Raw genomic sequence first — 27,897 nt, forward strand, 5'->3', positions numbered from 1 at the left:
CCTCCACAGACAGCCCCTCTTGGATGATAAAGAGCACGCTTTAAGGCTACAGAGCAGCGGAGGCTGATGTCTGAAAAAGGCAGCTTGCTCCAAATCTCAGAGGCACACTCGGAGGTGTACCCTAAGCCCCTCTGCTCCAGTCCAGTCGAAAACAAAAGACCAAGTCCGAGGAGCTGGGTAGGTTTACATAGTATCAAAACTTAGCATCTGCCCCCAAAACGCCACAGCTGGGCTACTCAAAAGCCAAGGAAGTATGTGCAACACCGCACCAACTGCCTGGTCCCTGTCATCTCACCCTAAGCTTTAATGACTGGGGGAGACGTACTTTATATATATTTTTATTTATTTTTTTTTTTTTTTTTTTTTTTTTTTTTTTTTTTTTTATGCGTTACGCGGGCCTCTCACTGTCGTGGCCCCTCCCGTTGCGGAGGACAGGCTCCGGACGCGCAGGCCCAGCGGCCATGGCTCGCGGGCCCAGCCGCTCCGCGGCACGTGGGATCTTCCCAGACCGGGGCACGAACCCGCGTCCCCTGCATCGGCAGGCGGACTCTCAACCACTGCGCCACCAGGGAAGCCCATATATTTTTATTTTTTAAAGATTTTTTCCAAGGTATGGTTTCTCCCTCCTAGTCCTATTGGCTTTTTTTTTTTTTTAATTTTATTTATTTATTTATTTTTGGCTGTGTTGGGTCTTCGTTCCCGTGCAAGGGCTTTCTCTAGTTGTGGCAAGTGGGGGCAACTCTTCATCGTGGTGCGCGGGCCTCTCACTATCGCGGCCTCTCTAATTGTCGAGCACAGCCTCCAGACGCGCAGGCCCAGTAGTCGTGGCTCACGGGCCTAGTTGCTCCGCGGCATGTGAGACCTTCCCAGACCAGGGCTCGAACCCGTGTCTCCCGCATTAGCAGGAGGATTCTCGACCCCTGCGCCACCAGGGAAGCCCGGGAGACGTACTTTAAAATCTCAATACTAAAGAAAGAAAACCCCAATGTTAAAAATACATTAATACCCCCAGCGCCATCTGAACCTCTGGGCCAGGATCAGATCTAATGACCATGTCTCCGGTCAGGCATAAAATATTTACAACTTGGTTAAAGGCACAGTGGCATTTAAAAATAAAACCCTGGGAATGTCCAATAAAAGATTCATTGTAATAATTAACCTGGCTTCTGTGGGTGGGACTGACTCTTGCCAGATAAGGCGTGAGGGAGAGAGCGGTCTGGAGCCTGGACCCTGGGGCTCTCAGGCACACCGAGTCCTCGGCCTTGGGAGCAGGCGGAAACAAACTCACACACAAGTCTCAGTGCCGGAGGCAAGTGCTTCACATTTTTCCTGCTTTTTTGCCAACCTGAGAGGGAACCCGGAGGATGCTGGGGGTCTCCTCCATGACCCTGACCAGCAGGTTGTCGATGTAGTCTTCCAGCTGGCGCACCTGACACTCCTTCTTGCTTATCGTTTCCTTCTGTTTGAGGACAAGCTGGATCAGCTCGTCGTGGGTCAGCTGTGCATAAGCAAACGCGGGTTCCGAGGGCTTGTATTTCTTTGGAGGGGGAGGGGAGAAAAGTGATAAAGTCAGTCAAGGAGTCAAACATCTTAAAGAAACACAAAAGAGGTAGCTTTTAGTGACTGAGTCTGTGATCTGAGTCTCCTGGGAATTCGTCTTTGATTTCAGTGGAAAACTGATGACGGATGAACTTTTCTGTGAAAGGGCCAAAAAGTTAGTATTTCAGACTGTGCAGGCCCATGTTCATCTTTGTGGTTTGGTTTGGTGTTTTGTTTTATGGCCTATTAAAAATGTACAAACCGTACCCAGCTCACAGGCTGCAGACCCCCAGGCTAGACTCTGGCCTTGGGGTTTAGAGATGTAATGACTGGTGGCCTGTGAACCCTGGAGCTGGCACAACCAGATATCCAAGTGGAGCTGAGCCCCAATCTAAGGTGACCTGTGAAGAAACCCTAGCTAGTGGCAGACGGTGCAGGAGGCGACACTGTCCTCCCAAGACAACACATGGCCGCTCATCCCAGAAGGTCTGCTACTGCCTCGGCTGTGCTCAGGATATCTGGTGATGAGGAGGGTGCACTGGGAGACCCCACTGTAAGTCATTCCCCAAAACGATGCAGTCAAAGCCAAGGGCCACCATCACAGCCATCGATGGCGCCCCCTCTGGGTACAAGTGGCTGAGCAGCCCCGTCCTGACCAGAGTGGGAGCCCCACGGAGTTACATTTACAATCTGGGATGACTGGTGGCTGACTGAAAACTGCCCAGGCCACGAGGACACGCAAGATAAGGATTATATAAAGTAACACGCTGTACCAAGTCTCTAGTGAGAGGGGAAAAACCCCCAAAGCTAACTTTTCCTGAAATCTGTGGCTCAGATTCATAAGTTTAAAGAGACGAGGTCATGGGGCAACCTCAAGACAGTTTTGCCGGCGGAACTCTGAGGTAATCACGGTTTCACTGTCGGCACTCTGAGATAATCACGGTTTCACTGTCGTGAGGGTCTAACAGTTTAACCGAGAAAGGCTCAGAACCACCTGCTTCAAGAAGCAGCTATGTCAAGAGCAGGGTCAACCCTGACACGACACAAGAGAAGACCCTGTTCAGTCCAGTGACGCAAGCTGCCTGCACACCGGCCAGAATCCCGAAAGAAATCCCGTCCCTCTTGTCCTGGCTACAAAGAACAGCACGATGATGGCAACACTAGCTTAGAAACGTGCCTGACACTTTCAAACAGGGTGTGTCTGTTTACATATCCTATCAAGGAAAAAAGTAGTCTTTGTAAACAATAGCCAAGAATACACCCTCAAGGGGTTTTAGATTATACCTTGGTCACAGAAGGATTATATTTATTCAAAAATATTGATTACATAAGATGCTCTGCAAGAGAGTTTGGGAGAGAGAAAGAAGCAGCAGGCCGTGTAGCACAAAAAAAAAAAATTAATTTCCCCCCCAAATAACAGGATTTTATTTTGAATCATAAAAGGAATATTTACTTATCATAGAAAATCTCAAATCCAGAAGAGGGAAGAAAATTATTACCCATAACTCCAACACCTAACATTGGGGTCTCTTTCTTTCTTATTCTTCCTGTTTTTTCGTTTTGTTTTGTTTGTGGGGTTTTTTTGTTGTTGTTTTTTTATTTGGTTTGGTTTATTTGTTTTTGTTTATTTGTCACACTGCACGGCTTGTGGGATCTTAGTTCCCTGACCAGGGATTGAACCCGGGGCCCTAGCAATGAAACTGTCAAGTCCTAACCACTGGACCGCCAGGGAATTCCCTTCCTGGGTTTTCTTTATGATATGTTTTACAACTTTAGCATCATACAAAATCGAGTTTTACAGCTTTTGAAAATTATTATTTTGTGAGCATTTTCCCATCATTAAACTTTAGAAAAATTGCTTTTTAAATGGATTTTCTTTGTTTGTTTAATTTTATTTATTTATTTATTTTATTTTCGGCTGTGTTGGGTCTTCGTCGCTGCACACGGGCTTTCTCTAGTTGCGGCGAGCGGGGGCTGCTTTTTGTTGTGGTGCGCGGGCTTCTCATTGTGGTGGCTTCTCTTGCTGTGGGGCACGGGCTCTAGGCACGCAGCCTCAGTAGTTGTAGCACGCAGGCTCAGTAGTTGTGTCTTGCAGGCCCTAGAGCGCAGGCTCAGTAATTGTGGCGCATGGGCTTAGGTGCTCTGCGGACCAATCTTCCCGGACCAGGGCTCGAACCCGTGTCCCCTGCATTGGCAGGCGGATTCTTAACCACTGCGCCACCAGGGAAGTCCTAAATGGATGTTTTAAATTTCATTCTATTTTAACCATCTCTCTGTTGCTGGATATTTAGGTTGGTTTTGATTTTCACAATTATATAATAACATTTATTTAAATGTGTGACCATAAATCTTTGGTCATATCCCTAAATGTTTCCTTAAGACAAATGCATAGAACTGAAAAGGCATGCACACTTAAGGTACTTCCTACAAACTGTCAAACAGCTCTTCGATTTGGATTCTGTAATCTAAAGAGGAAACTATGCAGGACTTTGAAATCATTAGAAGTTCCTATTCATGTGATGACTAAAAAAATTAAAAAGCAATCCAGCAATTACAGAAAGTGAGTAATGGCCATGGAGAGGAAGAGGTGCAAAGAAAATATCCATTAATTCAAGAAACAATAGTGCCCAGTGTCACACATTTCCTTCCAGGATTTTTACATTGGATTTTTCCCTCATAGCTGTACCAATAATGACGTACATTCAAATTTGTATCCAACTGTTCCCATACAATATGACAGATGATTTTTGGATCTAGTTGGCTGGATTATTTTTAAATGGAAGCGTGGAAGCCACCTGAATAAATAATACATTCCTAGTTTTAATCATCTATAAAAGATGGCGGCCCTAAAACAATAACAACAACAAAAAAGGCCATTGTAGTAATGATTCAGCTGGCTTTTCGTAACTTTAGGGATGCAATTTCTTTTCCGAACCTCTCTCTCACTTTGCAACATTCCAAAGAGTAGTTATTTTTATAAGCACTGTTTATGCCTTAGTACAAAGCGTCTATTCTACGGTCGGCCAATAGCCGTCTCCAGGAACCTTTCCATGTTTACTCAGAGTAGTTACCAGGTATGGTCCAGGACCAACAGCTTTGTTGCATCCAGGCAGGGGGGCAGCAGCGGAACTTACAAATCATGAGTAGAATAAGCAGCTGTTGCCTTTGTTCTAAGGCAAGTTACTCTCAGTCAGGGCCTGGAGATAAGGCCCTGGTTAAATGAGCTTTGCAGAGGAAGCAGAATGGGAACCAGGGGTCTTGCTTCTCTTCGGAGCCAAGCTGCATGCCACAGTAAACGGAAGAGGGGACGGGGCGAGGGGGGTGTTAAGTGACTCTAGTTTTCGTGATGGTCCCTTTCATGCTGTTCTTTTGCCCAGTTTCCCAGTAAATATCATTAACTCCAAGAGGACAAGTGCTGCCCCTTCTACACAACTACAGAAGCCAGCCAGGCTGAGCTGGCGAAGTTAGGGTCCACCTTTAGGCTTTGGGCTAAAACACCGTAGGTTCACAGTTCTGGCTACAGCTGATCATTTTGAGAATGATGCTTAACAGTGATGCCCTGTCAGCATGGACGACAGGGAAGAGAAGGCAAGATGGCCAGAAGATGCTAACTTGTTTTCAGCAGCAGTTCGTTATTACTACTCAGCCTCTCGACCCCAAAATCTCCAGCTTTCAGTGTACCTTCAGCCCAGTGCCTGGAGGCAAAGGTGCAACAGAGCCAGAGGTATCAGCCACCGCCTGGCACTTACAAAAGGCTTGCAGGAGTGAAGAAGACGTGAGCAAAAGTTTTATTTTAAAAACACAAAAACTATTTGATGTCCTGGAGTCTCTGGGAACGTAAATATCTATGACTGAATGAAACTTCTAGATGCTTGCAGTAAAATAGAAATAAAGTTTATGTCTCCCAACTGCGATCCCCAGCGGTGGGTTAGGAAATTCCTGTCCACGTGTCTGAAACACAACACATCTGAATCCCTCTGATTTTAGGATCAGAAAGGGCAGGATGAAGATACTCTCCAGCAGAGATCATCTGGGGGGCACTGGTTTTGGTTTTAAGGGGAGGAGCTGGGTTTTTTCGCGTTAGCCACTCGAGCTTTTTAAAGAGCAGAGATCTTCTCATCCAGCAATAGTCTTCCTGGAAATTTAGCTTACGGAAATCACCTACAAGAAGGGAAAAGTTCTATGCGAGAAATCATTGACGACAGTGTTGTTCATATTGAAAAATAGAAAACAAGCTACATATCCACTAACCGGGGAGTGAGTAAGTAAAGACTGGCATAACCGGCTCAAAGAATAATTAAGTAGCAACATGCAAAAGTGTTTACGATATGATACTAAGGGAAAAAGAGGATTTCAGAGCATTTCCACGCAGGTGATGGAGCTGGAGAACCATCATTTTGCTACCACCACATGCGTTAGTGGACAGAAGGCCTGCCAGCAGAAGGCTGATAGGAACAGGAGGCTTACATGGTCTGAAATGAATTCCCCACACATTTCTTACTAACTGTAAAGGGGAAAACTAGCAACTTTGCACTGGAGAGCCTAGTGGACACCACCTAACCTAAGTCATCACAGTTAACACCCCACTAACAGGACAGGCTGGTGTCACGGGCTCTTTACACAACGCACTGGAAAGGGCACGTTATTTCTCTAGTTAATTCCTGCCGAGAATGCCCAGCCTCGACCAAACCGCAGGGAGACATCAGACAAATCCAAACTGAGGAAAGTTCTACCAAATGACTGACTGCAACTCTGAAAAAGGTCAATGTCTTGAAAGACAAAAGAGGCCAAGGAACTATCCCAGAATAAGGGAGACTCCCGAGACGAGATAACTGAGTGACCCTGGACCGGAGAACAGACAGACAAGAAAGGGCACTACTGGGAAAACTGGTGAAGGTGAAATACGGACCGCAGATGAGAAAGCAGAGAGGCATCCATGTTAAATTTCTTCATTTTGATAAACGCCTTCATTCTTAGGAATTACACACTTAAGCATTTAGGGGTAAAAGGAGCATGATGTGTGCATCTTACTCTCAAATAATTCAGAAAAAAATATATACGCAGCTACAAAGAGAGAACGGAGTAGGAGAGGGTGAGGATGATAAAGCAGATCTGATGAAACGTCAACAGTTGGTGAATTGGGATGGAGGTAGACAGGAGCTCTTTGTGCTATTCTTGCAGCTTTTGTAAAGTTTGAAATTACTTCAGAATAAAGTTACAAAAAAGTCTATCTGTGCAATGATGACAACTGCGAGAATTGTATATTCTTGCCAAAAGATAAGGACATGTGGGGAAAATGAGAATATCTGATCTGCATGGGCTGGAAGGTGGGTGACAGTTTCTTCTCATTAAAAAAGAGTACTCGTGTCAATCATGTTGCTTGACACACAACAAAATTCAACGACAGCCAAAGAACTATGAGGGGAAAAGTAAGTATCCCATGGAAAGTGTAGGGGCTTCCAAAGATCATCCAGAGACCGAGACGTGTGGTTAAGTCACCCCTGGCGTTACCTGCTGCCCCGGGAGATGTATGTCATGGTGACTCTCACAGCGGGTTTTCTAGATCCCTAACTAACCTGCCTCCTTCTGGAGAAGACATACCTTCATCATGGCTTCGTTGACCAAGTTCTCACTGATGATGGTGGCAGTTCCCGAGCTGGAGAGAGCGACCTTGGCGGCTGCCGTGTTCATCGGCTTCACGGGATGAAGTCTAAAGAGAAGGGGGAAAGGACACTTAGCTGTTTCCTTAGACGTGTACGTCACGGCAGAACCGGAGGAACTGAGGGACTGCCTCTCTCAGACGTGGCCGCCAACGAGAGAGGTGACGGGGGAATGGGGGGGACACGCGCGCTTACACCTGCAGTCCCACACGTGCCAACGTTCCTTCAGAAAGGAAAGCAGTCAGCGCGAGGCAGCCACGCACAAGCCAACAAGGCACCACTTCCGGCCACGTGTCCTGAGCTTCTCACAGGACCCTTGGCCTCGTTATCAACGTCAGGAGAACATTAAAGACGGTCTCCTATTCTCAGAGGCAGCTGCAGCCTAGGACTCCACTGTGGGAGTCCCCGCGGAGCCCTCTGCGCGCGCCTCGAGAGGGAGGAAAGAGCTCAGAACAAACAGGCCAGCTTCCCATTGGGCACTGCTTAAAGTAAGCTGTCCGCACTGCTGGGTTCTCCTGGTCAATCTCAGCTGGTCTCCGGGACTAGGAAATAAGATACGGTTCCCGGTGTTTCTCTGCAAGGAGAGCTCCAACTCAGACCATGCAGAACAATTCCGAATCTATCTCTGAGGACAGCTGCTACTCTGTTCTTGCTATAAACGCAGCTACAAATGCTGCTCCCGGCCCAGGACACAGCCCTTCTGGCAACACAGGCGGACGCACCGTCAGAACAGCTGTGCGGTGAGCAAGCCCTGGCGTCTGCAGACAAGAAGCAAAGGGGGCACGGCTTACACTCACGAGGACAGTCGTCCCCCGGCTCTCACCTGTGCTTGGCCGACCCGCTTCCAGCGTTTGGCTGAGCCGAGACTGGCTGTGCGTCTGAGGGTGAGACCCAGGCCTGAAGAAGCGGCTTCCTCTTGCCAGAATTTTCCACTTTACCCGCGGAGCCCTCGACTGCTGCTTTTTTTTGAGATTCTGCTGTACTGGTGTGGTGGGTGTCAGAGTGTGCACAGGTGGGAAAAGAGCGTGTGGCAGGAAAGGGCTCAGAAAAGGGGGGGCCGGACACAAGGGAATCCAGGGCTGTGGCTGGAGGCTGACCCGGCCTCCCATCTCCCACTGGTTTTGCCTCCCCGCTGTCACCGGGGCCCGGCGACTGTGGTTCCTGAACCGCCAAGGCTGTGGTCTGCTCTGCAGAAGCGGGTGCGGGTGCTCTGGGCGCTCCTGGCCTGGGCTCGCACAGGCCCCCTGCTGACCCGCCGGCCTCCCTGCTGGGCGCCCTCTCCTGCTCAGCACGGGCAGAAGCCCCTCCTCCCAGAGCTGCCACCGGGGCCACCCCTCTGTCATCTTCAAGCTGATCTCCTCTCTCGTCTTCCGAAGCGACTTCGGGGATGGAAGGCAGGGTCAAGTCCAGATGGGCCAGGGCTGGGGGCTTTGCCTCGCAGGAGGACTGAAGGCCGTGCAGGGGGTCAGACAGCAGACCCTCGTGGTCACTGGCTTTGCTCTGGTTCTGCGCCATCCGGGTGTCATCTCCCTGACTCCTGAGACGGGGACCATCTCTCCCCGAGCTGGCGGCATGCGCAGGGCCCCGCAAGAAGCTCCCCTTGGAGGACGGGCGGGGAGGGCGAGCTGCCAGGGCAGCGGGCCAGGGTCCAGCCACAGCCGCGCCCTCCTGGGAGTGTCCCATGTCCCACGCATTTCCAGGGGCAGCCCCTTGTGGCGTCACCTCCTGGGGGTCACCTCTGTCCCCGCGGACCAGCACAGGGGCCTCCTCCCCCGCCTCTTCCCTAGAGAGCTGCTTGGAAAACAACACCTGCCCCTCGATTTCCTTTCCGCCCTCACAGGCATCCGGACCCATCTCTTCGTGTTTCTGCACCGCAGAGTCAAGTAGAGGCACCGCCTCGCCCACGGGAATGGGGGGCACCGCTTCCTTAACTGCAGGACTCATCCCGCCACCCCCATCTGCATCCCCCACGGGAGACCTAGATTGACCCGCAGAGCCTGAGGCTTCCCGCCTTGGGGGCTTCCCGGCAGGGCTGCCCATCCCGCCTCCTCTGAGCGCAGTGGCGGATGTTACTTCTCGGGCCTCGACAGATGAAGGGATGACACCTTGTTGTTTTCTGGGGGGAGACCCCAGAAGCTCTTCTTCTTCTCGCCTCGCTTCAGGCTGCGTCCGGAGAGGCTGTCCTGGGTCATCAGCGCTGGTCTTCCCCACTGGAGAGTCTTCCATCCCTTTCCCCACTGGAATGGGTGTCTGTTTGGAAAGCGAGCCCACAGCACAAGGAACAGTACTTGGAACTTGTGTCAAACTCTCCTTTTCTAGCTCTGGTTCAGGGAGCGAAGGCGGTTCTTCAGGACTGGCCTCACCCACATCTGCGGGAGGCCAGTGTTCAATGGGAGTGGATGTGGAAATGGGGGCCGCTACAGGAGAGGAGAAAGAGGAGCCAGGAGGAGATTCAAAGGGCTGTGGCTCTGAATCATGCCCCAGTTTAGAAGGGATGGGTGTCTGACCAGAACTGGAAGGGAGAGCAGAGAACACGAGAGGAGAGCGAGCGGAAGGAGGGAGCCTGGGTGCGGGCTGAGCCTCTGGAGACACTTCCAGTCTGCAAAAAGGACAAAGTAAAACCTGCAGGTCAGTTGCAGGTACAGCATGAGAGGCAAAAGACATGTAAAAGTACAGTCTTTCCAAAGGCGAGGACTCTTTTTCATATTGGGGGCAGTACCTTGAGAAGTTAAAGAAGGAACACCAATACTTAATCCACAAAAGGCACAATTTTATCACCAAGTACATCTGCCACAGAAAGGACTGTTGCAATAGAAACAGAAAGATCCAGGTAGAGCAACAGTCTGCAGTCTCTTTTGGTGATAAAGAAAAAGCACCTAAAAAGTGCAAAGCCATAAAATGTGCACCACAAAGCAAGAGGCAGATTTTGAAGAGGAATACTGTGTGTGTGCGTGTGTGTGTGTGTGTGTGTGTGTGTGTGTGTGTGTGTGAAATCAAAATAGGCAGAATCTCCAAAAAAAGCGTCTCCCACCCCCAGCGCACAGGAACATCGTCACTGTGAATGTGAGTCATGCTGAGAAGCAGGACACCCGGCCAGTGAGGCAACGTGCAGAGAACCCTCCCAGTCACACCTGACAGTGGACCAAGGGTCTCTTGTGCCAGCACACCCACACCAAAGTGCAAGGAGGAGAGATTCCACCTGCCTCAAAGGGAACTCACAGGAAGAACCTACTAAACCCCGGTCTGCACGTACCACCACCGAAACCTGGTATTGCTCCCAGACCACGACACTCGGAATCTGATACAAAACCAGGGCATTCCACTGTGCTCTGCTTATCTCACTGAGATGGACAGACCAGTTCTAGGTACTTTTGCCAGAAGCAAAAATGTGTGCAGAGAAAACGCTTGCGGCAAAGATGCCTGCCGGGGAAAATGTCGGGCAAGGGGCAGACCACGCCTGCTGGCAGTGGCCCCGGGCTGGGGCACATCACTGCAGTCTCTGCAGGTGGGCCAGGCCAGTGGTAGGGACTGGCTAAAAACAATTTCTGCAGGGACCACTACGGACCAACAAGCAAGGTCTGCTCTAACGTAGGCATGGCCGCTGGGCCCCGGGGAGGGGCTGAGACTCACCGGGGTTTCACGGCTCTGGTCTGGGGAGCCCTGGGTGAGGGAACAGGTGGCGCTGGTGCAGCCTTGGGCTCTGGGTCAGCTTCTGGTTCTGGGATCTGCACGTCTTCAAAGGGGTTCGGGGCTCTGCCCCGTCCCGAGACAATGGCCGCAGTCCCCTCGTCTGATCTCTTCACAGGGTCGTCGACAGGCCCCGGCTGGTCCTCACTGGCTCTAACCGCCACGGGCGTGCCTTCCCTCTCCTTCCCGGGGGCGGCTGGCGGGCTTTCGCCTTCACTGCCCTTGGCCGTGTCCTTCTTCCCGGTCACCAGGGAGAGCAGAGAGGACTTCTTGTTCTCCTGTTTCTTGCTCTCTTTGGTTTCCTTTGCAGCCTCCAAGGTCGCCAGAGCCGTGTTCTCTCGAAGGTCCCCGCTGACCAGCGGCCGGTAGGATGGCAGGGACATGGACTTGAGAGAGTCCTTTGTGGAAGACTCGGAAGGCACTGCACCTCCTTCCCCAGGCTCCTTCAAAGGTCGAGAGGCCAGGTTTTCTGTAGATGAGAACAAATGCTTCTTCCTGAGGCCCTGGGGGGATGGCGAGGAGGCCGGGGAGCTGCCCTTGGTCTCGCTCTTGGCTTCGGACTGCTCCACATAGACGTGGTTCCCGTTGATACAAACATTCGAGCGGGAAAGGATGTCATTCTTAGACCGAAGGCCTCCCAGGAAGGAGAGTCCTTCCTTCTTGGGGGGGTTGAAGTGGATCTGGTTCAGCTGCTTAGGATCCACACTTGCCGTTCCCTTGTGAGACAAGACTGTGGGAGAAGAACCAAGAACCAAGGGAGTGAGAAGCTAAGGGAATGGTTCGCAACACGGGGGGGGGGGGGGGGGGCATGGCTTTTGTCCTCACGCATCTGAGTGCATTTTTGGTGTCACCGCTGGGTGGGGTGTGCTACCCGCATCTAGCAGGTGGAGACCAGGATGCTGCTAAAGCTCCTACGAGTACAGGGAGGCTCCCACAACAAACCATTATCCTCCCAAACTGTCAATGGTGCTGAGGTTGAGAAGCCATGCATGGAAGCAAGGAAAAGGGCAGTGCTCTTGGTAGAGGTGCAGAATCTGGCCAATAATAGGGATCTGGTCACTGAGACTGAATTTCAAAATATCCAGTTAATTCAGAGTTAATGGAACTGGATTCCTCGGCTTTCATTAGGAATGTATTCCATGAGAGCTCAGTATAAGTACCCAACGAATTAATGAAATATCAGAATTACTGTAAGTTTCCATGGTTTTATCCTTAATTAAAAAAAGAAACTCGGGGCTTCCCTGGTGGCGCGGTGGTTGAGAGTCCGCCTGCCGATGCAGGGGACGCGGGTTCCTGCCCCGGTCCGGGAAGATCCCACATGCCGCGGAGCGGCTGGGCCCGTGAGCCATGGCCGCTGAGCCTGCGTGTCCGGAGCCTGTGCTCCGCAACGGGAGAGGCCACAGCAGTGAGAGGCCCGCGTACCGCAAAATAAAAATAAAAAATAAACTGTGCATGCATTCGTTCTGTTAGCCCCGAAAGCTTGTACTAATGTACCTCAGTTACAGAGTCAGGCGTTGTGGAAAAGGCATTCGCACATTCCTAGAAACCAGAGGGCTTAGAAATAGAGAAGGCTTCCTAACCAAGGTTACCCCTCATCATCACCACCACTACCGTGACCACCATGAGCAGCTACAGCACCAGCACCACCAGTAAAAGCAGCATCACCACCACCCCCGCCATCCCCTCCACCAGCATCACCATCACTGCAAGAACTGAGGAGCTGAATTAAAATCTTCCTCCTAAGATTTGTTTGTTTCTTCTCTCCCAAAGCAAAGTAGGCTCAGCTGGGGGAGAAGGGCCAAGTAAGGAGGAGGAGAAGGAAACTCACCGTCCGAGGCAGAGGAGGACTTGTCCTCACCATTGTCCTCATCCTCCCACTGGGACTGAAAGTCTCCAGGACGAAGCAGCACTTTGTCTGACTTTGCAGTCGGCAGGACAGACATGGACTGGGAAAGCGGTGCTCTCTGCAGGTTGGACCTGGAAAACAAGGTCTTGAGCTTTGACTTCTTCTTCTTGTCTTTCGAAGGAGACTCGTCATCGCTGTCAGCCGAGGGCGTCACGCTGGGGATGATGGCTGACACGGTATCTGACGCGCTGTCCTTATTCTTCCCCTTGATCTTGTCCTTCAGTTTCCCGAAGGGATTCCGAGACTTGTCTTTCATGGAAAGGTCAAACATGCTAGCGGTCATGTTGCTTCTCATAAACTGGATGTCAACCTCAATTTCTCCTCGTTCTTTATTCTTCTTCCCCGGTTTGGATTTCAAGGTACACCACCTACGAGGAGAAAGGCTGAGAGGTTACCTTTGAATGGAAGCACCTCAAACGATGTTCACAGTCCACGTTACCTGGCCTCTCCTCTCTGCTATTACCAGCCTCGTACACAAACCCTGTGTTCTCTTCTTTGGGGTGTGAGGGGTGCAGTGGGAGAGGGCAGAACTTGAAGTTTTATTTCTGAGAAGACACCCTCTAGGCAAAGATAGGATCTGATTCTGTACTTAGTGTAAGGTCACCTAAAATCTTGATTCGGTAAAGAGCTATTTCTAAGAATAAAATAAACATTCCATCAAATCACTTCCTGTGACTGGTTTTTTCCTTCAACGGGGTAAAAATGCAAAGATCATATACAAACAGTTACGTAGGTAGAGTGCAAATTTTCAAGAGAAAAGCAAGGGTTTGTAGAATAGTCCCTGGCAGGGAGTAATGGAAACTATAAGACAGAGTAAAAGAGATTTGTTAAAGAAAAAAAAAAAAAGAGCAAAATAAGGCAGTCACAAAGTGACAAATATTGTATGATTCCACTGACGTGAGGCCCTTAGAACAGCCAAGTTCAGAGACAGAAAGGAGAATGGTGGTCGCCAGGGGCTGGGGGGGTGCGGGGGGACCTGGGAGTGTCAGTTGGGAGAATAAAAGTTTTGGAGTTGGGCGGTGGCGATGGTTGCATAAAAATGTGAAAGCACTTAATGCCACAGAACTGTGCGCTTAAAAATGGTTAAAATGGTCACCGTTCTTATATGTATTTTACCACGATGAGAAAGAGAGAGAAACGGAGAGGAGGCATTCATCCCCAGCTTAATAATCAGAAAAGGGAATATTTCAAGCATGATTCAAGAATTTCACTTGGTCATTCGCAAACCACTTCACGATATGGCAAATGATATTATATCAGCCCAACTCCATTGAAAGACGAACTTCAGAGAAAGTAAACCTCCCCTCGGCATTTTCCATCGGGTGAACCGCAAGGATGTGAGCCCGGTGAGTGGCGCGGGCTCCGCAGAACAAACAACTCCAAATACAGGGCTGACCCACAGCTGCCCCCGGGGTCACCCTCACACGCCGAGAACCACACTCTGATGTTCTTTTCGGTGACCTATTTAAGAGCTGAGGGCTGTGGACTTTAAGGAGATGATGGTTTTGCCCAAATAAACACAATTTCCTCTTTCACCTTCAGCCTGTCCTGCTCCCAGGGCAGATCGTGCCCCCCGCTACTTTAGCTCATTCTACACTTAAAGGGGCAGAGGGATGCAGAAACACACTTAGAAACATCCTCCTCTAGGTCTCACGAGAATGACATGAAGTGGACAGCATACCCACTTTACAGATAAGGAAATTGAGGCTCACAAGTTAGGTAACTGGTACAAGGCCTTGCAACTGCTAAAAGGCACAGTCAGGACTCTGAACCAGCTCTACAATTTCCCCAAAGCTTTCCCTTACACCAAGATTCCAGGTTGGCACTCCCTCTGAACTCATCTTTGCTGAGCCGTCTTTTACAACACACAGAAAAGAGGGCTGAAATTTAAATTCTTTTTGAGGAAGGCTTAAGCTTCCAATTTAAATGTCCTGAGATGAAAGAAGAGAAAGGGGAAAGCTCCCATAGCTGGCATCAACCATAAATCATAGGGCTGCACGTTAAGTTCAGATACAACGTCATCGAGAAGGACTTACACTGGATTAACAAAATACAGCCAAGATCTGGGAAAATGACATGAGCTATGATTTTGGACCTTTAGGAGAAATCTTTCATGATTTTTAAAACTACAGTCCACAGCTGGAGCAGGAGGAAGACGCAAGGTCTTTACCAACAGCCTCACCCTGCCAGCCGAGTGTCTTCCCAACACATTTTCCACGGCAGGCTGGGAACAGTTTGCATATCTGTCATTTAGATGTTGAGAGGATTATTTGTATCTTTCTCTTCTGACAGTCATGTGCTAAATGGTAGCCTTGGTGATGAGGGGTGGTTAGCTTTTGTAAATACCAAGGGTAGGCACCTGAATAGGGGAAGTTGCTGAGAGCTGAGTGTGGAGGCACAGATGACCACACCAGCCACAAGCAGAGAGCCTCATCTCTCCACCCAGGGCCTTCTCCCAGCTCTTCCACCTCTCTATTCACCCTCCCAGGGGACGCAAAGGCTCCCGACCTTCAAAGAATACCACTTGCCAGCTCCCTGAACGGGGCCGCCTTCCCCAAAGTATCAGTGCCGAAGTCTGTTTATTTTGAGCAAAGCTGCAACCAACTCTAGGATCCTCCCTGAGGGCCTATTATCACCTGATGCTCAGGTTCAGTCCCTGGGCACTAGAGTGGGATTTGTTTTGGAAACTTCTAACACCACTAGGAGGTATGAACAGGCACTTCAACTGTTCCTGTCACTTATTTTCACACGCAAGCCGAAAACCAAACACCAGGTAGCCAAGAACAGCCACAGGGCTATTTAAGGACATGAAAAGCAGACTGAATCGTAGGCAGGTAAGTAACCCCTGTGAGTCTGCTGGATCTATTAAAGCTGGAAAGGAAGACAGGAATTCTTCTAGCAATATTATCCTGATCATTATATTCACACAGCTTAAGCAAGGGATCTTTTTTTTTTTTTTTCGGTACACGGGCCTCTCACTGTTGTGGCCTCTCCCGTTGCGGAGCACAGGCTCCGGACGCGCAGGCTCAGCGGCCATGGCTCACGGGCCCAGCCTCTCGGCGGCATGTGGGATCTTCCTGGACTGGGGCACAAACCCGTGTCCCCTGCATCAGCAGGTGGACTCTCAACCACTGCGCCAACAGGGAATCTCTAAGCAAGGGATCTTTGACACAAGTATAATCTGATAGTTCATGAAAGCAACGATCCATAAATGTCTCACCCTAAGAAATTCCAAAGCAGGACATATTTGTGGGTTCCAACATTTAAGCATTGGTTCAATTTATCAGTGTTTCTGTCCGTTTGATTTTCAGTGCACTTAATTCCAGCACCTCACAGAAGTAGTTCGTATATAATCAGGTCCCAGCAGGGCCACACAGCATGTGACAGCAGGGTGGCTGTGTCCCAGCACAACCATTCACGAAGGCCCAGAAAGCTTGAATTATCTCAGAAATCAGGGCTGGGTTTCCCCAGTACAAAGGGCAGAGTACAGAGAGAAAGCCATAATCCCAGTTCAGAAAGTTTATTTTTAGGCCCATATTCTAAAAAATCCTGCAACCTATCAAAAAAATGAAAAATAAAAGGATCCCTTCTATAAGCAAAGAGTCATTTTTACTTATAATTAAAAGTTAGTTCTTCCAAAATTAAAAGGATCTCTGAAAACACAGAAAGTGACAAGAAATGTATATAAACTGTATTTTAAAGTAATAACATGCATAGGATAACAATTCAAATCATACAAAATGGTACAGAATGAAAACTTTAATCTCCATGCCCCTCAGTCAAGTGAGGATCTTGGAAATGAACATACAAGCAAAAATCATATTATCCAGACAGGCTGCCCTACTGTTTGGGAGTTTTTTGGTTTGGGGTTTTCTTGGTCAAACACAAGACAAGGCAACAGCTAAAAATATAGAAAAATTCATTTAAGTCTTCTACACTTTCAGAAAGATGCCTTATTAAGAGCAGCAAGGGAAAGAATGAATAAAAGTAAAAAAGCATGAACTGGGTACAGGAAGGAAAATATACAGTATGCAGGACACAGGGTCTGCTTCCCGAGTCGCCGGGCTGGGGACCGAGTGTCTAGACCCGCATTGTCAAATCTCCTGGGCTTTTTATTTATTTCTTTTTAATACATTTATTTATTTTATTTATTTATTTCTGGCTGCGTTGGGTCTTCGTTGCTGTGCACAGGCTTTCCCTAGTTGCGGCGAGCGGGGGCTTCTCTTCGTTGCGGTGCGCAGGCTTCTTATTGCGGTGGCTTCTCTTGTTGCGGAGCACGGGCTCTAGGCGCACAGGCTTCAGTAGTTATGGCATGTGGGCTCAGTAATTGAGGCGCACAGGCTTAATTGCTCCGTGGCATGTGAGATCTTCCCACACCGGGGCTCAAACCTGTGTCCCCTGCATCAGCAGGCAGATTCTTAACCACTGCGCCACCAGGGAAGTCCTCCTGGGCTTTTTAAACACTCATTTTGAGAACAGCTAAAACCACCCAACCATGTCCAATTCTCAGGGCTGGTTTGCCTCAGAATGTAGGTTTCTCAATACAAGGAAAGCTGGTCCCAGGGGGCCTTCTATCTGAATGTGGGAGAGCGGGGGCGGTGTGGCTCCTGCTCTTGGGAAATGAAAGGTCTCACAGTGCATCCCTGCAGATGTGCGGGATTACACTTGTAAAGGACTGACTGGTACGCCTCAAAAATAACCTGTCTGCAGCTGAAGCAAACATGTTTTTCCTTTAAAACATTCCAGAGGGGTAGACACAGACAGAAAAAATGATGGCTTCAAAGATTCAAGACACAGAGAAACGATGGCTTCAAAGATTCGGTTCGGTTCATGTTTTTGCATGGCAGGCGCTGGAAATACAAAACGAAGCGGCCAGATTCCTCCCTGAAAAGCTTAGCCACCAGTAGAGAGCTGGCTCACCAAACATCACAAGGCGTTTGTTACACTGAAACAACAGCTGCCTTTTCTTTCTGACTATGAAGTGTGAGAAAATAATTAGACGTGAAAAGAAATTCCTGCTAAAACAAGGACTCACACACAAAGAAGGTCCTCAGCTAACTGAAATCCCAAGGGGCTATAAGAACCACCTACTTAGGGACTCGGCAAAATGAATTAAGACTGCACCCTCCCATTAGACACAGGAGGCTCCAGGAAAGGCAAGGCAAAGGAAGACCAGCAGCTCCACAAGTCACTTCATTTTAATGGGTGAGCGTTAATTTCAAGGGGTCCTTGTCTATGGGTCTGATGTGGACTCCAGGGTCAATGGTGGACCGCCTACTTCCCTTCCTGCACAAAAACTCAACCATGAGTTATAGCATGAATCATCCCCCATGGTAACTAAACTTCATGACACAGGGCAGTTTGGCCTCAAGGGAGGAAAGAAGCAGGAAGAACAGAATAGCACCTGAGTCTAACGTTTGAGATGGAGGACGCACTTGATCTTTCTTAGACGGAGAAATTTTAAGAAGCAGTTTATTCACCGTCTTTCCCAGGGAATAAAAATAAATAATAAAAATCACGTGAGGGTAGCAGAGGAGGACATCTAAAAGGGGTTCTGAAAAGGACTGATTCCACATGGGTAAAGTGTCCAGACTTTTCTCTTGGTAGCCTAGAGGCAATGCACAGCAAACAGAGACAGAGATGTTTATGACCTATAAAAGGTTTGTATGTGTATCCTCCAGAAGCTAAGTAGTTTAACAGGTTTTGTCATTGACCAAGATAGCTAGTCCTAACTACCTAACTATGAATACAGAATCACCGACCAGCCAGCCTTGCCCCCCAAGGTGGACCTTCCCCTCTGCCCATCATCAACTTCCTGGTGGTAAATCATGAGGGCTGCAAATGGCTCCTTTTTTACTCTAATCCCTAAAACAGCCATTCTGGCAGCACTGAAAAGCTATCTGTAGTCACCAAATTCAATCCTAAAAAGCCAGTAAACGACATGGCAAAGGAGAGATCACAGAAAAAGCAGGTTGAAAACGCTTTTGATCTTCCTATACTATTTGCTCTACAGAAATTCCCTTAGAAAGTAACTAAAACAGGTTATAGAAAAATTTTTTTAATATTTTTTTAAAATTGACTTTCTCTCATGCTAATTCAAACATTCCCTTTTGCTGTATTTTCTTGAAGTCTTTTTCCCCCGCATAGTTCAACGATTACTAGCTGAGAGGCTTCAGACAAGTTACTTAACTTGTCTGTGGAACAGGGTTAAAAGCACCTACCTCATAAGGATGTAATGAAGATTAAATGGCTTAATATACGTAAAGAGCTTAGAACAGTGCCTGGCACTTACACTCAGTAAGTGTTCACTATGATTATGACTTGGTAGTAACCAGAGTACACGTGCAATTCTATTTGCAGCGTGTTTTTAAAGATAATTGTCTTACAGTCTCCATACCCACCATTTTTAACGGTTGTATGATGTTCTGTGAAGTGCATTTATACCATCGTTCACCCATGGTTCTCAAATGGGAATTTAAGACATCAACAGTTCTGACAGACTGTATTCCTAAGGATCCAATCTTACTTAAGCCATCAAACACAGATAACAATGATTTGCATTTGAAGGGAGCGGGAAAAGACTCAATTATAAAATTAGTTTGTAGAACTTCCCTGGTGGCACAGTGGTTAAGAATCCGCCTGCCAATGCAGGGGACACAGGTTTGAGCCCTGGTCCAGGAAGATTCCACATGCCGCGGAGCAACTAAGCCAGTGCGCCACAACTACTGAGCCTGCACTCTAGCACCCGTGAGCCACAACTACTGAGCCTGCACTCTAGCGCCCGTGAGCCACAACTACTGAGCCTGCACGGCTAGAGCCCGTGCTTCGCAACAAGAGAAGCCACTGCAATGAGAGGCCCATGCACCACATCGAAGAGTAGCCCCCGCTCACCGCAACTAGAGAAAAAGCCCGCATGCAGCAACGAAGACCCAACACAGCCAAAAATAAATAATTTTAAAAAATTGTTTGTATGACACAATTTCCAAAATTAAAAAGTACATACAATTTTTTTAAATACCACGATTGGTGAATAATTTCTATAACTTATCCTGAGATTTAATGATCCTCAGAACTCTGCAGGATTTCTAAGTAGGTGGGAGAGACAAGAAACAGAGGCTCCCAAACTATTTCAGACATATGCCAAGATGGCATAACTGACTGCAGTATAAGGATCAAGACATATTTTCTAAGTTGAAAGCAATACCAAACTCCTTGTAGGTAAAGACTAAAGGAAAAACCAAGCACCAGTGTTTTAAGATTCTCTAAGAATTAGAAAAATTAACACATTTATAAACATGTAAGTCTACCACTCCTGCCATATCTAGTTACCAAGTTTTTACTTGACCATATCTCAAAAAGCCACAAATGTTAATATTCTAACATCAGATCAGGTATCTCGCCTCTTGCCCAAAAGTAAATGCCACTGATGTAGTCTACGTGATCTGCCAAAGAACAGTCTCTGTGGGGTCTCTTTAAGGATGAGGAAAGAAAATGTGATGGTTTGGTTCACCACCTCTCGGCCAGGACAAAAAAAAAACAACTTCAGCATGACAGACATCAAGGAACATTCAGTCCACTCTACCCCACAGGCAGACTCACACTCCCTTCTGTGGGAGCTCCCAGCAGGGCAGCACAGCATCTGATTTATCTGGTAATCAGGTAAGTCCCAAGGAGAAGGAAAAAACCCCATACCAAAAGCATTTCAAAATCCTGTTCTCATGACAAATGATCAGTAAAAACGAAAAGTTCCATTAGCGTAAATGGAAACCCCACAGGACTGGTGCTGTAGGTGGTGACACTCTTGAAGAAATAGCTCAGGGCCCGCCTGCCAATGGTGCCCCTCACACAGGACAGCTGTTATTCAGGATCACAAGAGGCCTTTTCAGACCAGGCTTTCTGGAAGCCTTGGCTGTTCTCCCTCAGTTAGCCATGTCCTTTTTAATAAACAAGAATTTTAAAAGTGAAGTGTGCAGCGGTCACACCTCTAGAAAGGGTTTTTCTGGGATTTCCTATAAATGCTTTCCCTCTGCTCCACTCAGAGGCCAGCATTCAGGAAAAGACACTTAATTACAGCTGCCTTTTTTCTCCCTACGGGCACATTCCTAAATGTGTCCCTCAGGGACACCCTGGAGATGAAAGCCCTTGATTTTTCTCTAACAGATCATCCCCAGACCTGTCCCAGCAGGAAAGGAATTTCTCTGTCTCATTAGTGGCTAAAAGCGGCTCCTTTACCAAGGGCACCGTAAGCCCCAAGCTGCAGGTGACCTGCTTCTCCAGTGTTGAGCAGGGGTGCTGACGAGCAAGCCAGACAGCACACTGGGAAACGGAGAGAAGCGGGGCTTTGACCTCATACCGAGGCCACCCCTAGTCTTTCATCCACTGGGCTAAATGTAAGATTAAACACTCCTCCACGTCTACACGGGCAAACGACCGCCTGCCCTGTGTCTACAGGGACCGCACTCAGAGACATCTGCGCAACTAGGCTGGGTCACACAGCAAACAACGAGATGGAAGTGGTCCCCGGCCAAGGGGAAAGCAGAGGAACTGGCCTGGTCTCCTGCTGAGCCAGCTGCGGCATGAGATCTGGCCCAGGACCCCTTAAGGGGAGCACAACCCGCTCACCAAGTTTTTTCCACACAGTGGATGTTGGCTTTCTTCAAAGGCCATACACGTGTCTGGGTGTTAATTGTGTTGGAATTCAAAGGCCCGGAGGGGGACTTCCCTGATAGTCGTGTGGTTAAGAGTGCTTGCTTCCAATGCAGGGGGGTGAGGGTTCGATCCCTGGTCAAGGAACTAAGATCCCGCACAGCGCGGCCAAAAAAACCCAAAAAAACAAACAAAAAAAAACCCCAAAGACCCTGAGGCTTAGAGATCTGCACCAGGCCCAGGACCAAAGGCCACCCAGGGCATGGCTCTGAGATGAAGAGAAGGTCTTAAATGCCCTTCTATTGCTCCCACGTTTGAGCAAGGGCACCTTAATCCTCTGGAGCTAGGCCAGAGTGAGCGTCCCTCCAAAAGTATAGGGTGAGAAGCACAGCTTTCTCGGACGCATGGCAATTAAAATTGGAGCGGCCAAATGGACACCTAAGATTATCGTCCAGGGAGAGGGAGAGTGATGTCAGCAAGCGCATGTTGGAGTTGACGACCGTTTAATAAGCACGTGTACTGCTAATGTAATCATAACGTTTTTTAGTTAATAACTACAATTAAAATGACTGATACCATTTAGAAAAGCCTTCCTCTGATGGTAGTTGTGGAAATACAACAGAAGTCTTTGTAACCGAAAGGAAGTTAAGCAAAACAAGGCTCTTTTGTGCGCTCACCTTCCCTGATGTGAGAAACCTTTACATGGTTGACTGACTTGCCTCCAGAGGCGTAGTTTTCATTTACAGGTTTATTTTCCCTCGTGTTATTTATTATTTTTCCTTTTCTTAGTCCTGTAGTCCTCGCAGAAGTGACTCTACCAGAGTGTTGGGGCAACCAGAGAGGTCACATCGGGTTATTACAAAACAAAGGCTTGGCCTGTGTTGAAACTGTAAACACTTGAAGACATACATATACACACCCTGGTTTCAATGGTGTTTCCTGCTCATTCACTCAGCACACAGGTATCACTGCTGGTGTTGTCTTTGTAATGGTGACCTCACTCTTGTGTCACGGTGACTGCCAGGGAAAGAAATCTGCCCCCGTTTCCTGGTTCATTTTCAACAGCAAGTTCTCCTTATTCTGTTTGTTCATTCTTATCACTTCCTCTCACTCACCCACCCGTACCCAATCCATCACCAGTCAGGCCAACTGAACCTCCGGAATACTTCTGAAATCCACCTACCTCTGTCCGTGACCATGCCTGTCACCCGAGTCCAAGCACCATAACTGGTTGCCTAGATTCCTGCCAGAGCCTCCCACTTCACCTGTCTGATTCCAGGCTAGGCCTGCTCCAAATCTGCTCTCCACCCAACAGCCACAGTGATCTTTCACGAACTGCATCACATCGCCCCTCTGCTTTCAACACTCAGTGGCTTCCACTGCTCTTCAACGAAGCCCTGCCTTCCTCTTCAGCCTCAATGGATGCAACCTCTCCAGCTTCCCAGGCATTCCTGCCTCAGGGCCTTTGCACAGGCTGCTCCCCCTTCCTCTACCTTTCCCTGGGAAAATTCCTCTTTATCCTTCAGGTCTCTGCCTCAGAGAGGCTACCTGCAATCTCCTGTTCTTTCCTCTTATGACACCCTGTTCTCTTCCTCCACTGCACTCACCCCAATACAGGATTGTTCATTTATGTGTTCATTTGTTTACTGGCTATCTCCCCCACAAGGCTCTCAGCTCTCTGAAAGCGGGGATCATGTGTGTTTTGTTCATCACTGTTTACAATGTATACCAAGTGCCTCACACATAGTAGGCATCAAAAAATAATTACTAAAAGTATGGATGAACGTTAAAAACAAGGGGGAAAAAGGCAGTTAGAACTTTCCCCATGCTAACTGTCTTCTAAATGAAATCATCATCAGATCATATCACGAAAAACAGGAGGGAACATCTTTCACATCGATGGAACTGTGACTTTGAGCCACCCTCCCCCTTCTTAGTCACTCCGTTCCCCTGCTGTGAACAGGTTGGGGTTATTTATCCCAGAACCCACAGATCCCCGTCCTGGACGTGAGCTATCAGGTTCCTACACTGGGTGGGAGGGTTTCCAGTAACGCCCAATGTCATCTTTAGGGGGAATCCCAAGAAAAGAAAAACTTAAGCAGTAACAGCATTGCTCGAATTTTCTAGTCTGTTACAAAAAGCCGAAATGTGCTTAGGAAACCCAGAGGTGTAAGTGCAAACACTGACGGCTCAGATTTGTGAATTCGAGACCTCTGTGCTCATCTGTCACCTCTGTGCCTCCACCTCTCCCAGAAAAACAACTGTCTAGCCCTCCTTAATCACCTGAATTTCCTTTGACAGCTTGTCACTCTTTCTTACTATACTTACAGTTCTTCAAAATGTCTAACCTTTATCAGGGTCCAGATCTTTTCACATGCAACCAAATTTCCTCTTGAATCTTCAAGAAATATGAGAAAATGACCCTCCATCAGTCTCTCTTCATATCTGGAAGGCTATCACAGTATCAAGTTTCATCCTATTTACTTACACAATGGCCTTCCAGGCACCAGCCTGAATATTTATTTTAATCTGTCTTTAAGAGATTATTTCTCCCATTTTTATTGCTCTTAGTATCCTAAAAAGATGTTTTGGGGCTTCCCTGGTGGTGCAGTGGTTGAGAGTCCGCCTGCCGATGCAGGGGACACGGGTTCGTGCCCCGGTCCGGGAAGGTCCCACATGCCGCGGAGCGGCTGGGCCCGTGAGCCATGGCCGCTGAGCCTGCGCGTCCGGAGCCTGTGCTCCGCAACGGGAGAGGCCACAGCAGTGAGAGGGCCGCGTACCGCAAAAAAAAAAAAAAAAAAGTTTTTGTTTTGTTTTGTTTTGTTTTCAGTCTAGGACCCCAAACTACATGAGACCGGACAGCAGAGAAATCCACATGCTAGTCACCTGATTCTGCCTCCTCTCAGATTCACGTCTGTTTTATGATCACGGGACTTAACTGATTCCCATTTAACCGGGGCCCAGCTGAGACCCCAGATAAGTACGCACGAGTCGGCCCTCTGTGTCCACAGGTTCCACATGTTGGATTCAACCAACCTCAGATCAAAAATATTCGAAAAAAAAACATTCCAGAAAGTTCCAAAAAGCAAAACTTGGATTCATGCATTGGCAACTATTTATATAGCATTTACATTGTATTTACAACTATTTACATGGCATTTATATCGCATTAGGTATTATAACTAAGCTAGAGATTATTTAAAGTATACAGGAGGATGTGCAGAGGTTATATGCAAATATTAAGCCATTTTATATAAGGGACTTCAGCATGCGCAGATTTTGTTATCCCGGGGGTGGAACCAATCCCCCTCGGATATGAGGGACAGTTGTATAAGTGCAAAATCAATTCATTTCCATTTTTTCTTAACTAAAGGGGCCACTCTTCCCTGTTAAACGGATCCTATCTATATGTCAGCCTCTGTTTAGTGCTTTAAAGATATGTATCATCACACTAAATTTGAGGTCTGCAAAATCTGAGCCATTACAAAAAGCATATTCTCTTGACTCCAGATATATGATGCATGGGGGCTTACTAAGAGGACAAATGAAAATATCAGCACAGTTAGCTCTTAATGCCTTGAGTTTTAGCTTCTGGACCCATGGGGGAAGAAATCATACCTAGAGGAGCAACTGTTCTCTGTAGAGATGAACACACATGCACACATTAACACACACATACAAAACTGCAGACCAGGATTTGAGCTTTTGTTTTGGTTTTGATTTTAATGTCTAAGGTGGAGTCAAACCATTAATAGCTAGTTCAAATGATCTTCCTAGCCCAACCAGTTTCTTTCCGTTGAATTCCCACCTCTCAGTGTATATCTCATGCTCCAAATCACAGCTACCTTGGGCACCCAAGTGATGTACCAGGACATCAGACAGGCTTGGTTTAACTGGGTTTCCCCAGCACCTTGGAAAGTCCCAGCAAGTGACAGGTGGAAAGCTTGCAATTTCACCTACTGCTAGCAGAGCAAAGAAGGCTTCCTTTGCAGTTATTAAAAATCTATCAACTAAAAAAAAAAAATCTATCAACTAAGTACCATTTTCCTATAAGCTGATACTCTAAGTGGTCACAAGCTCATATGATAGAGACAGGAGTAATCATCTAAGTTTAGAATTACATCAGAGAGGATGAGAAAAATGGAGATGCGGAGACTGTACCCTTCCTGAAACAGGGAACTTGAGGAGGTTTTCATTCCTTCCAAAGCAGTAACAGAACCTTTTGAATCTATACACGGGGCTCCATTAATCCAGCAACCTGGGAACATCTTATAAACATCAATTAAGTCTGGCCGCAAGCTCCATTTATACATAGGACAACTTGGATGTTTAGAGACCGAGCAGCCTGAAGCCCAGCAATGAGTCAGGGCGAGAGTGGGCACCAGACCCAGGAATCTGGAATCCCCATCTCTGGCAGGAAGATGCTATCTATCTTTCAAGGGAATAAAAGGTTCACAGAAGAAACAGGTGGCAGAGACAGACGATAATATCCACACATCTCGGGATGGGACAAGACAAAGGACGGGCAATGGTGCCTAGTTGAAGCTGGAAAGGAAGCCAACCCCAGGCCCCAAATGTCATTTAGTCAAATGGAAAATTAGCATTGCTTCAGCCCCAGCTCAGCAAAGACGCTGCTGCTCACCTTATGGCTTGTAAGTTGATGCCACAAAGATACCCCATCCATCCTCACCTCAAGGCTCTCTCTTTTTATCTGATTTGAGTTCAGAAATGCCTGTTCATCTTTGGCCAGATAAAAGGAGCAGGTGTTACAGTTGCAAGCACCCTACAGAAAGGGGAGTCTGGTAACTTCAAATCCTCTGGCTCTTCCTGTCTCCTTCACAAGGGAAAGCTGAAATACCGTTTATATCTAAAACACACAATATGAATCAGAGTGCTTCGTAAACCACAGGAGTTAGGTGATAACATGACTGCCTTGCATATTTAAGGTCCAGCAAAGTAACCAATTAAGCTAAGCGAGGCTAGTTGTCGGTACACTAGATGAGCACAATCAAATGTTCCCTTCCAAACACCTGCGAAAGAGAACAAATAAATCGGTAACACTTTGGCGTGCACAGGGTTTCGCCCTGCTCTCCCTGCGGGACTCTGATACCCTAAAAGAGAAGTCTTGGGGGCAGGGGGGGCGGTGCGGTGGCTACAGGTGAGCAGCCATCCCCTCCCCACTACCCAGTAGGACCAGAGAACTTGACAAACTCCGGACGGGAACAATGCTTACTTTTCAGTTCAGCTCGGCCAAGGGCAGGCCCTGGCTCCAGCCATCAATGGGAAATCCTTACTCCTTTGGGGCCCGGGGCAAACACGGTTAGTATTTTTCGGTCTGAAAGTGAAGACCAAACTGTTCTAGCATTCTTGAGGGAGGGGCGGAGAGGAGGGCGGGGCAAATTCTCTCGACCAACCCCTTCGGCGGCTGTGAGGTCGGGTTGGGGGATAGCCCTCCCCAGGCAGCCCGCATTCCCCGTTCCCCAGTCCCCACCGCACTGTAACGCCCCAGCTCAGCCCCTGGGCGAGCCTCTAGGGCCCTAGTGTCAGTGGCTCTCACTGCTCCAGTGGGTCCTCCCTGCGCCCTGGCCCAGCCATTCTCAGCTCAGTGTCCAGTACAATTAAATACCCAGGAGGCTTTCCACGGAGGCTAATGCGTACATCAAATATACACGCTACTCAACTAAGTAAGAGTAATTCGTCAGCCCACAGGTAGTTTCGAGTCATCAAAAATTCATTAAGTAATTACTAAGTTCCAGACTCCGAGCGCCGTCCTGCAGATTCAAAAACGCTCCAGGTGCCCGAAGCCACACACTTGGGAGAGCCCAAGAAGGTGAAGCTAGGTGAGAATACTAGTACAGGCCGAGGGGATCCCTCTAGAAAGGCCTCGCTCCGTTCGCCCCCTTGGTGGGGACACACTCAAAAGGGTCTCGGCGCCCAGACCACGCGTCCTCGCCCCCGGCCCGCACTCACTGGGTCTTCCTGTGGCCGTGGTCCCGGTGCAGCTCCCGCAGGTCCACCTCGGCGCGGCCCAGGAACTTGTCTAGGCCGAGCAGCGCGCGGTGCAGCACGGTGAGCTGCAGGGTGGCGGCGGCGGCGGGCGCTGCCTCAGCCGACAGCAGCGGCGGTAGCTCAAAGGTGGCCTCCTCCCGCCACACGGGCGCGCCCAGGCTGCGCTCCGACACGGAGGTGGCGTACTTCTCCTTGCCCACCTGGATCACTGCGTACGCGTCGCTCGTGCCCCCGGGGCCCTTGGCCCGCAGGCCCCGAGCCTGGAGCACCGTCACCTGCACGTGCGTTGGGGACCACACGGCCCCCGGGCCCCTGCCCGCCGAGGCCGCCAGGGACATGGTGGCTGCGCTGCGGTCCAACCGAAACTGAGAAGATCGCCGCGACCCGCGGCCCCTACGGCCCGCCCCGCCGCGCCGGCCTCTTTAAGGCTTCCGGCCACGCCCCCTCCGT

At 48.6% G+C, this 27,897-nt stretch overlaps 1 protein-coding gene across 2 annotated transcripts; it reads right to left on the minus strand.

Moving 5' to 3' along the window:
- Positions 1–383: 383 nt before the first annotated feature.
- RAB11FIP1 (RAB11 family interacting protein 1) lies at positions 384–27,897 on the minus strand. Of its 2 annotated transcripts, XM_032618156.1 has the most exons (6): positions 27,409–27,846; positions 12,715–13,160; positions 10,830–11,616; positions 8,023–9,798; positions 7,141–7,249; positions 580–1,537 (listed from the first exon to the last, which is right to left on the minus strand). In XM_032618156.1, the coding sequence occupies exons 1-6, from the start codon at positions 27,783–27,785 to the stop codon at positions 1,319–1,321; spliced, it is 3,714 nt and encodes a 1,237-aa protein (XP_032474047.1). In that variant the 5' UTR covers positions 27,786–27,846; the 3' UTR covers positions 580–1,318. The 2 variants fall into 2 exon arrangements, with proteins under 2 accessions (XP_032474048.1, XP_032474047.1); XM_032618157.1 differs by lacking the exon at positions 8,023–9,798 and having other exon boundaries at positions 384–1,537; positions 27,409–27,897.

The sequence above is a fragment of the Phocoena sinus genome, chromosome 21 (genome assembly GCF_008692025.1).
Source record: "Phocoena sinus isolate mPhoSin1 chromosome 21, mPhoSin1.pri, whole genome shotgun sequence".
In the NCBI taxonomy this organism is placed as follows: Eukaryota; Metazoa; Chordata; class Mammalia; order Artiodactyla; family Phocoenidae; genus Phocoena; species Phocoena sinus.